General features: G+C 35.3%; 1 protein-coding gene across 7 annotated transcripts in view; it reads left to right on the forward strand.

Annotated features, from left to right (window-relative positions):
* Positions 1 to 7,546, forward strand: part of LOC141575485 (junction-mediating and -regulatory protein-like) — a 42,799-nt gene extending 35,253 nt beyond the window's left edge. For 2 of the 7 annotated variants that reach the window (XM_074354788.1, XM_074354787.1), the window contains exon 5: positions 1,184 to 6,265. In XM_074354788.1, the coding sequence (XP_074210889.1) occupies positions 1,184 to 1,457 (274 nt within the window). In that variant the 3' untranslated portion in view covers positions 1,458 to 6,265. Of the gene's footprint in view, positions 1 to 1,183; positions 6,266 to 6,569; positions 6,629 to 7,387 lie in introns of those variants that run through there. The other 5 variants (XR_012503086.1, XR_012503082.1, XR_012503085.1 and 2 more) reach the window with 5 other exon arrangements.
* The last annotated feature ends 3,823 nt before the right edge of the window (positions 7,547 to 11,369 follow it).

The following is an 11,369-nucleotide window of genomic DNA, read 5'->3' on the forward strand; positions in this document are numbered from 1 at the left end:
CTTTCTTGGGCAAATTTATATTCTGGTGCTGAGACTTCTTCACTGTGTGTTGTGCAGTTACTGAGATGGGCTATTGTAATGTGAACTTACAGGGTAAATTTTTAGTAGTTGATAGCGATGTTCTCAAGCATGTGCTCCTCTTGCAAGAACTTAATTATATTTATCTTTAGTTACTCTTGCCTAGAATAGCACTGTGTGATAGAAATAAAATTTGAGCCACATATGTTATTTAAACATTTCTAGTAGCCTCATTTAAAAGAGTTAAAAAGGGCTAGTTATAATTTTAATGTATTTTATTTAATCTGACATATCCAGGATATTATCATTCTAACATTTAAACAATATAACAGGATTGAGATATTTTACATTTTTTTAATACTTTTTCAAGTTTTTGGAACTATGTGTTCACTTTATATTTATTAAATAATTTTTGTAATTTTTTTAAATTGAGGTATAGTAAGTTTACAATGTTATGTCAATCTCTGGTGTACGGCACAATTCTTCAGTCATACATGAATATATATATATATATATATATATATATATATATATATATATATATACACATATATTCATTTTCTTATTCTTTTTTACCATGAGCTACTATAAGTTATTGAGTATATTTCCCTGTGCTATACAGTATAAACTTCTTTATCTATTTTACTTTTTTAAACCAATTCCTTGAAACCTAGTAGATCTTTTACATCTTGATTGGATCACCGAATTTTCATCAAAAATGCTTGATCTTAGTTGAGACTTCAATTTATGGTTGAAAATGTAGATTCACATGACTAAGTTCTTCCAAAGAAACTTATACTTTTCAATATCTGAATTAAGTGCCAAAAATTTTTCTTTTTAATATTTTTATTTATTATGATAAGACTTGTTCATGCTTTTTTAGAATTTGAAGCAAAAATTTAACAGTTCCAAATCTGTGCTTCTTAAATTAAGCAAATTCACTAATTCTTGTGTCAACTTAGTGTTATTAACATCATTTCCTAAGGATATTGCATAAGTTGAACAACTTTAATTAACTCGATCAAAACAAAAAAGTGTTCAACTATTTATGATTATTTTTGCAGCCAATTTTTACAACACTCTGCATTGTAAATAAAATATTCTGTATATTGATTCACATTAGGGAAAAGTGTAAAATCTTTATTATCAAATCATATTATTGTAGGTTCGTCACCAGTTGTGGGTTCTGGCCAGCAGAAGTCCCACCGAGACGGAATAAATTACTCAAGACTCTGTGGAAAAGTGAAGAGAGCCAGAGGGAGTTGGGAGCCTCGAGCCTTTCAAATCTCCCACATTTATTGAGTACAGTCAAAGGAGGAATGCAGGAATTTAGGGAAGGACAGGGTGGGATCACAGTGAGTACAAAGGCTTTGTTTATTGTTGGTGTTGGGCTCAAGGTCAGAAGACCCTTTTTGGTGAATCACTTTTGTGGGTTTTGAGCCTTTCAGCTTATCAGGGCAGAACATCTGAGAATCAGCTGCTTAAGAACTTGGACTCAGGTGGCTGTGCCTGTCTTAGGTTGCCCCCCTCAGGAGATGTTTCCCGTCATTGGCTACCCAGCTTTCTCACTTCTGAGTCTGCAGCTTTTTATCATTCCAACCCAAGGCTGTTTTGGGGATAGAAGACTAACAGCAGGCACACCCAGCGTTTATAGCCAGGGACCTGGGTCATTGCTAAAACCTAAAGGCAGTTACTAAGCACATCTTCTTTAAGGAGATAAGGGGCTGGGATCTGTTACAATTTGTTAACCCAATCACGGGCTCCCACAATTATGAAAACTTTCAATTTCAACATAAATGTCTGTACCTGTGTAACTAGGTCTTAGGTACAATTTCTCTTTCTTTGGTAATTCAGGCCATGCTTGTTTACCTGTACTGAGATACCAGTGAGAAAACATAAGCACTGCCATTTTTGTCTTTGATTATTGAATATTGAAAAAAAATACTTTCTTGATCAGCGTTAATAATACAGTAAATCTTTGTGAAATTCTTCCTCTACTCAACCATTGAGCGAAGAACACAAGATTCTTAAATGTATTGTTTTCTATTTTTTCAGTAGTTTTGTAAGCTGGCTAGGATTCTTATTATTTTCAGGTACATACTTATCAGTTTTAACAACTTAATACATGCTACTTTTCATAGCTTTAGAATGCTGAGTACAAACATTTTTCATTCTTTTCTTTTGAGGGGGAGATAATTAGGTTTGTTTGTATGTCTGTTTGTTTTTTATGATGGCACTGGGGACTGAACCCAGGACCTTGTGCATGCTAGGCACACGCTCTATCGCTGAGCTATACTAGCCCCTTCAAAAATCTACTCTATGTATATCATACAGTGGAGCAGAGCAATAAGAGGAATATCAGTTTCTTCTTTTAAAAGTCCAATAAGTGTAGGTTTTTAACCTAACATGCCTGGAGCTCTCTATTGAGACAGAAACTAATATTTTAATATATAGCTGAAATTCTTTGGCCATTTAAAAGGTGAAAAATAATCCATGCTACAATTTTGATTTTTTTTAAGGTACATATTTGACATTTCTTCTTAAGTTTGGAAGTTCTTTCAAACAAAATGTGTCTAAAGTTGTACTTTGGTAGTGTCTCATATCACATGACTTATCTAAAGCTAAAAGAAAAGTAATTTCTCATATTTTGAATCTACTGATTTTTGATACTGTTAGACAGGTCTTCCATATGACGGACAGTTGTTTGGTGGCTTAATTGAAGGCCTTCTACTTTTTCTATAATATCTGTTTTAGTATTCCTCATAATTTTCTAATAAAATATCTATAAGTGAAATAATTTATTTACCATCTCTCTACTTAAATATGGTTTCTTCCCTATTTCCTTCCCTCCTTCCATCCTTCCTTTCTTTCTTCTCTCTCTCCCTCCCTCCCTCCCTTTCTTTTTGCAAGAATCCATGCCATTCTACAGCTCATGAGAGTAATAAGCTCAGATCCTTTAAAAATCTTTTAAAAATGTTTGTTGGACATTTAATTCTGATCTCAGGTGAATAACTTTGTTGCTTCTCTTTTGACTTAGGAAACTTCTAATGAAAATGTACTATGCATTTCCTGAAAATGTCTCTTAATATTGTCTACATGTTGTTTAAAATATTTTTTATGTAAGTAATAGTTTTTAAATTTTGCTCTACCAGAGCTAATTGTGATTATTATTCATGTTAAAGTTGGTGTACTGTTTTCTTCTAGTCTCACATCACTGTGCCGGTGGCAGCGCTATCTTCACTGCATCTCCACTTGATTCTGCTTGGGTAGAATGCCTGTGTTTTAATTTAGAAATTTTGTTATACCCTATCCCCTTTTGCCCAGAACAAAAAGTTAAAGAAAACAACTTAATTCAAAGTATGCTAAAATTAAAAATTTTGATAAAAATTAAAATAAATAGTATCTCTGGTTATCAGTTATAATTTACATAGGGATCACTGTAACTTGTGTACTTTGCAAAAAATTCAATAAGTGATTTACTCTATTATTACATTGATGTGTAGAGAAAATTCATTTTAGTTGAATAGTTAGTTGATGCTGACTAGATAAAAACAATAGATGTTTCTTTTGTAGATAGATATTTTACATTGCCTCAGCTTTTAAATTTAGATAAAATTAATTATAATTAAATAAAAATTCAATTCCTCAGTAATGGTAGTCCCATTTCAAGTGTTCACTAGTCACATGCAGCCAATAGTTAATGTATTGGAAATTAAACTTTGAGAGTTGGTTATATAATTGGTTAAAATATTTTGATGACTTGAGACCAAAGATTATAGCCCTTTTAGCATTTTTTCTTTTTTTTGATAATGTTAATGTCACAGGAGCAGTACAAAGAGAGCTTATGTATGACTCAAGAAACCTGGAATGAGCTGCTGAAAGCTACAGGGACACCTTGTTTTAGTTTTGCACTTTTCTTTATTGTGCTTTGCAGATATTGCATTTCTTTAAACAAATTAAAGGTTTGTGGCAACTATGTTAAGTAAGTCTGTTGGTGCCATTTTTCCAACAGCATTTGCTCACTTCATGTCTTTGTGTTACATTTTAGTAATTCTTGCAATATTTCAAAAATTTTCATTATATTATACTTGTTGTGGTAATCTGTGAACAGTAATCCTTGATGTTACTATTGCAATTGTTTCAGGGTGCCAAAAACCACACCCATTTAAGATGGCAAACAATTGGTAAAGGCTGTGTGTTCTCACTGCTCCACCAACTGGTCATTCCCCCATCTCTCTCCCTCTCTTCAGGCCTGCCTATTCCTTAATACAGAACAATATTGTAATCAGGGTAATTAATAACCCGACAGTGGTCCCAGTGTTCAAGTGAAAGTAAGAGTTGCATGTCTCTCACTTTAAATCAAAAACTAGAGACAATTAAGTGCAGTGAGGAAGACATGCTAAAGCTGAGATAGGCTGAAAACTAGGCCTCTTGTGCAAGTGAGCCAAATTGTGAGCAAAGGAAAGTTCTTGAAGGAAATTAACAGTGCTACTCCAGTGAATACACAAATAATAAGAAAGTGAAACAGGCTAATTGCTGATACAGAGAAAGCTTTATTTTTCTAGATAAAAGATCTAAACAGCCACAGCATTCCCTTAACCCAAAACCTAATCTAGGGCAAGGCCCTAATTCTCTTTAATTCCCTGAAGGCTGAGAGAGGTGAGGAAGCTGCAGAAGAGAAGGCTGAAGCTAGCAGAGGTTGGCTGATGAGGTTTAAGGAAAGACACAATCTCCATAACACAAAATTACAAGGGGAAACAATAAAGGCTGATGGAGAAAGTGCAGCAAGTCAGCCTCAAGATCTCAATAAAAGAATTCATTTTGGTGTCTACACTAAACGATAGATTTTCAGTGTTGATGAAACAGCCTTATATTGGAAGATGCCATCTAGGACTTTCATTCGGGTCTAAGATTGCTGGTGACTTTAAGTTGAAACCAGTACTTATTTACCATTCTGAAAACCATCAGGACCTGAAGAATTATGTTCGGTCTGCTCTCCTGTGCTCTATGAATGGAACAACAAAGCCTAGATGAGAGCACATCTATTGACAACATGGTTTATTGAATATTTTAAGCTCACTGTTGAGACCTCAGGAAAAAAAAGGTTACTTTTAAAACATTTTTGCTCATTGGCAATGCAACTGATCACCCAAGAGCTCTGATGGAGATTAGTGTTATGTGCCTGCTAACAAAATATATGTTCTTCAGTCCATGGAAAGTGTGATTACAACTCTCAAGTCTTATTATTTAAGATACATTTTGCAAGGCTACAGCTGCCATATGTAGAGATTCCTCTGATGAATCTGTGCCAAGAAAAGTGAAAACCTCCTGGAAAGGGTTCCCCATTCTAGATACCATTAAGAACATTTGTGACTTGTGGGAAGAGGTCAAAGAATCAACATTAACAAGAGTTTGAAAGACATTGATTCCAATCCTCCTGGATGACTTTTTAAGGAGTTTAAACCTCCAGTGGAGGAATGAACTACAGATGTTGTGGAAATAGCAAGAGAATGAGAATCAGAAGTGGAGCAAGATGTGACTGAATTAGCTGCAATCTCAGAATAAAATGTGAATGGGTGAAGAGTTGCTCCTTATGGATGAACAAAGAAAGTGATTCTTGAGATGAAATCTACTCCTGGTGAAGATGTTATGAAGATTGTTGAAATGACCAAAATAATTTAGAACATTACATAAACTTGATAAAATTGCAGTAGGGTTTGAGGGAATTGAGTCCAGATTTGAAAAGTTTTACTGTGGATAGAGTGCTATGAAACAGCATTACACATTAGAGGGAAATCACTTGTAAAAGCAAGAGCCAATTGATGAAGGAAACTTCAATGTTTAATTTTTAGAAATTACCACAGCCACCTCAGCTTCCAGCAACCACCGCCCTGGTCAGTCAGCCGCCACCAAGATGGAGGCAAGACCCTCCACCAGCAGAAAGATTGCAGCTCACTGTCAGCTCAGTGGATGATTAGCATTTTCTAACAATAAAGTATTTTTTGATTAAGGTATGTATTTTTTTAGACATAATGCTATTGTGTACTTAACAGGCTATGGTATATTGTAACTATAACTTTATATGTACTAGGAAACCCCAAAACACCTGTGACTTGCTTTGTTGTGACATTGGCTTCATAGCGGTAGTCTGGAATTGAGCCTACAGTGTTTCCAAGGTATGCCTGTACTTGCATTGTCTTTGTGGCATGCCTCATAATTATGCAAAATTAAAAAAAAATTTCAAACATTGTTTATGGAAAAAGGCTATTTAGTAATCAAACATTTGGACACATGTATTATATTTGAAGTCATGGCTCATCCCCCATTATTCTCCAAGTATTCTGCAGGAGTACGTGGGGAGTGGGGGCATGTCTATATTCTAAACCTGCTTTCATCATTTCAGTGAAAGACCAAATGACAACAAAAGAGGGGAGTAATTTTGTTTAAGCGCTCTCTCACAAGTTACAATTTAAGAATATCTCATCTATAGAGCTCTATAGAGGTCTCATCAGGCTTACAACAGATCTTTAAATTAGGAAATTTAATTTCAGTTGACATGGACTGTGGAAAGAAGTTAATGGAGTTCAAGTATTTAATATTCTGAGTTTGGGTAAGTTTGAAAATGTTTTGTTATGCATACCTCAACTGCTTTGTGTTTTTTAAAGCTAGAAGTCTCTCAACTAGTTATAGCACCAGCCTTTCTCTCTCTCTCTCTTTCTTTTCTGCTTTTTATTTTGTCTTCTTTTCTTTCTTTCGCTGTTGTCCTTTCAGCAAGCCAAGCAGTAAGTTCTCCATGTTTCTGATTTCCCCAAAATAAATGTAAATAGTTATTCCATTCTCAGTCATGATCTGTGAATAGAGGGGGATGTCTAAAGACCTGTTTTAAAAATCATAGGAGCAAGTCTATGAATAAAAAAAGGAATTGAAACTTGTCAACTAGAGAATTTCTCTACTAGACTGTTTCGAAATGCATTCTGTAGGAGTAGTCACTAGAGATGGTCCTTTAAGAAAGGTTTCTGTGATTAAGTTTGAAGAAACACTGTGTACCATAATAGTGGCCTATTGATGAGTCATAATGCACAATAGTATGTTAAAGATTCTGAGACATCTTACAAGAAAGAAACTTGTAAAAGCTTGTTTATCTTTTGTTTCTTAAACTTCTAGGACAGTGGAATTCTTTTTTTATTTGTCATATCTGTTGTATGAGGAATGCTGCCCTCTAGAGGCATATATATATATATATATATTTTTTTTTGGTTGGGGGAGAAAACTTTCTTATATATTATCTGTCTAACATGAGAAAAAGGACAAATCTCATAGACTAAATTCCAGAAATTTAATGTAATTGTATATTTTTCATTTTTTAAAGTTTTCTTTTAAAAAATCTGAGACAAGAAAAATACATAAAGCAACGGTGAGAAGAGAAAGCAGTAAGACCTACTGGTACCATCTAAGTAAGAGCTGGTTAACATTTTCAAATCAGGAGTTCTTAGAAAAAATAAAAAGAACTCTATCTCTAATGTCCAAATGTCTTTAGTTGGTTCTCCCAATTTTCAAGAAATACATTATTTTTCTACACATATTTTCCTTTTCTGCAAGTTTACTTAAATGATTTTTATAAAGCTAATACTACACAGATGCCAAAATTGGAGAGACGGTACTCCCACAAACTTCACACATTACTTTTATTTTACAAACACTTACATAGAGCTTACATAGTACAGTGAGATAATGGCACAGAACAGAGGTAGAAATTAACAAAACAGAACAGTGTCTAGGAAAGGATCCATATAAAATGGAGTTTTGCATGCAACACAGTTGGCAATTGAAATAGTGAGGAATGGCAGATTATGCAATATATTTTGGGATAAATGATTAGGAATAGCCCATAAAAATGAAAATATTAATTTAAAACAAGTACGATTTCTAAAATAAAGGAATTACAAGACAAAAGATAGCAAGACGATGAGCACAGGACTGTAAAGAAATGGAAATGTTGCAAGCATAAAAATATGCTCAGTTGCAGTCACCAGATACACTGCAAATTAACCCAACCAGATACCAGCATCCTATCAAATTAGCAAAAAAAAAAAAAATTAAATTGATAATCAATGCTCAGAAAGTTGAAAAGAAACAGGTAATTTAATCTCTGCTGGAGGGACTACTGGTACAGCTTTACAGGAGGACAATCTATTAATATAAAAATAAACATATACTACAAACTGGTGATTCCATTTCTCAGTGTCTACCCTAGAGAAATAGTTTTTTTTTTCTTTTACAAATTGCTCTGCACCAATTTGTAAGAGAAAAATGGAAAAATCTAAATATATATCACCAAGAAATATATATATAGTCTTGGATATATATCCCTCCACTGTGGAATATTTTGCAATGATTCAAAGGAGATATACATGTATAATATATATAGAGAAAGACAAGGAAACACAATCAAGACATTAAGTGGAGAAAAATAAGTTCAAGAACATACATTCTTCCTATTATTCATGTAAAAGTGGAAAAGAAAATGATTCCTACATATTCCACATAGACCCATCTATACACACACACATACAGAGATACAGACAGACGTACATAAATATGTTGGAAAAGCACTGGTAGGAAAACTGACAAGCAATCATTACCTGCAGGAAAGAATCCGTGACTGGTAGAAGGAAGTCAAGGAAAATATCAATATATTCATTTATTATTTTTTCTGCAACATTTAATTAGAAATATTTGCAAATACATAGAAAGGTTAGAAGAAATGTAAGTGAACATCCATAAACCCACCTAGATTCTACAGTAGTCTATTATATTTATTTTATATCTATTCACCATCTGTTTTTAATGCATTTCATGTTGCAGATGTCCATACACTTTACCCCTAAACACTCCATGCATATTAACTAAAATTGAGAAAGCAAATTATATTCAGTGAAATACACAAACCTCCAGTGTACCATTACTTGAGTTCAACCTATATGATCCAAGCCACTGTCAAGATAGAGAACATTAACATCACCCTATAAATCTCTCTCATGTCCCTACGCTGTCAATCCCCACACCCACCATCCTACAGGCAGACATAATTTTGAACTTTCTTCAAGCACAGATAAGTATTGCTTATTTTATAATTTCATAAAAATGAAACTATATAGTAATGTTCTCATAAATAAAATAGTAAAATGCTAGTTTACATATTGTTTATGGCCACTTTCAAGCTACTAATAGCAGTGTCGAGGAGCTGCAACAGTCTATGGCTAGCAAAGCCTAAAATACAATCTGGTCCTTTAAAGAAAAAGTTTGCAGCCTCCTGTTCAAAAGCATTTATATAGGCTTTTTCATTGCAAACTGACACCTGAAACTATCTTATGCAACTTTTCCTTTATAGAGGAAACTAAGACCAAGAGATTTTAAATGACTTATCTAAGCTTAGGTGGAAATGTAGAACTCAAATTTAGGTCTGTATTCTGAGTCCTAGTCTGATCATCTTCTCAATATACCGGTAAATTTCTACAACTTATCAAGTAAAAATATATATGCCCACAGGCTCACTTTGACTCTCATGCCCTAACTGTAAACTTCAAAATGAGTTAGAAGTTTAGCGGAACAGAATCATGGTGAGCTAAGGGAAATTTCACCTTTATGAACAAGTTTTTCCACAAAGAAGACTTTCATAGTGTGGAGCTAAACCAATGAATCCACAGTACTCTCAACTTAGGTGGATCACAGGTGGCAACTGATTAAGTGACAATTTCTTCATCAAAAAAATAGCAAGTGCTTATTATTTGCTGGGTGCTGTAGGGATATAAAGTCCTGCTGTGAGAACATCCAGTGAGTAGGAGCAGTGCATAGAAAAAACTATCATCCAGTGTACATAGTTTTAGGTGTTAGAGGTGATAAGTGTGGTATTTTCATCTGGGCATGCCAGAGAAGGCTTATGATGGAGCTGGAACTGAAGAGTTTATGACGTAGAGGATGAAGGGTGTGGGAGAGGGAATGAACAGGGCACCCCAGACCAGCGGGCCTCAGATACACCTATCTGGCTGTGACAGGAGGTATACCAGGAATATGGTGTAAAATGGCAGGTTATGAGGTTGGAAACAGTTCTAAGCCAAAATGTAATGCACCCAGAATGCCAGGCTATCTGGAACTTACGTAAACATTCTGAAAGCAGCGGGAATACAAATAGTTTTGGGGTACAGGGAAGTAGCATGAGCAAAACTACAGCCTTAGAAATAATCTGAGAAATACTGGTTTAGGTCTGTCAGCCGCGGGAGGCTGGAGAGGGATGAGAGGAGGTGAGCTGCCCAAGTGGAAAAATGCACAAGGAGCTGACATGATGCGTGAGGAGCTGACATGGAGCAAAACAGCAGTTTATCGCAGTACAAGCGGGTGAAGCGCGTCCTCGGGCGTATGCGCTTGTCTTTTTATTATGCCCGCGCATGCGTATAGTTCATAATACTTTCTCATGCTATTGGCACATGCATACATTTACTTCCCACCTCACACACATGCAAGTTATTGTGAACTTTGACCTTGTTCCCATGGCCTACTCACTTAAGACTGTCGACAAGGTCACGACAATTCCAAATGATACTTGGATCTTTCTAGAGGTGCACCAGTATTTAAGAGCCCACGGTCTCCAGTCAAAAAACACTGCACTGTTTTTAAACAGCAGATAATAGCTGAAAGCCAAGGGTCTATTTAAACTTGGAACAATTTTGAAAGAAAGTTACAAAAGATCTTCATCTGGTGCTTAAGTTGTACAATCAGAGAATTCACATGAAAAGGCACTGCCAGGTCCTGATAAAGAGGGGAAGAACTGGTAGGAATGTTAAGGGCTATGCAATTTGCAACAGGTGGTTAGCATTGCAGAGCTAGGAAAGTCAAGCCCCCGAGGCTCCCTGTGAATGTGCACCTTCACAAGGCATTGGAGGAAGGGGTCAGATGGGAGAGTGGTGAGCAGGTCAGAGACAATTCATTCCTGAACTGACGGTGGTAGGGTGTGCCTCATAGAGGTATTCAGGAGATGTTATGGGAAATAAAACTGGCATGATCTGGCCAGGTTCAGAGCCCAGATGACAGCAGTGATAGTCACAGTCTTCAAAAACTACAAATACAGGAGCAACTCAGAACTTCAGTGAAGGAAGGGGAAAGAGCCCCGCTTAATCAGTTAATCATATAAGATACTTGAGTTATCTAAGCCTCACTCTCAGGTTTATGGGATATGCAAGAAGCAACTGCAATCTGAGATGATAACCAAGAAGTAAAATTTGTCAATAATCTTTGCAATTGTTTTAAGATGAAGATGAAGAGAAAACAAGGCCCAAAAGAGCACCTGGGAAATA

Source organism: Camelus bactrianus, chromosome 28 (assembly GCF_048773025.1).
Source record: "Camelus bactrianus isolate YW-2024 breed Bactrian camel chromosome 28, ASM4877302v1, whole genome shotgun sequence".
NCBI classification, from domain to species: Eukaryota; Metazoa; Chordata; class Mammalia; order Artiodactyla; family Camelidae; genus Camelus; species Camelus bactrianus.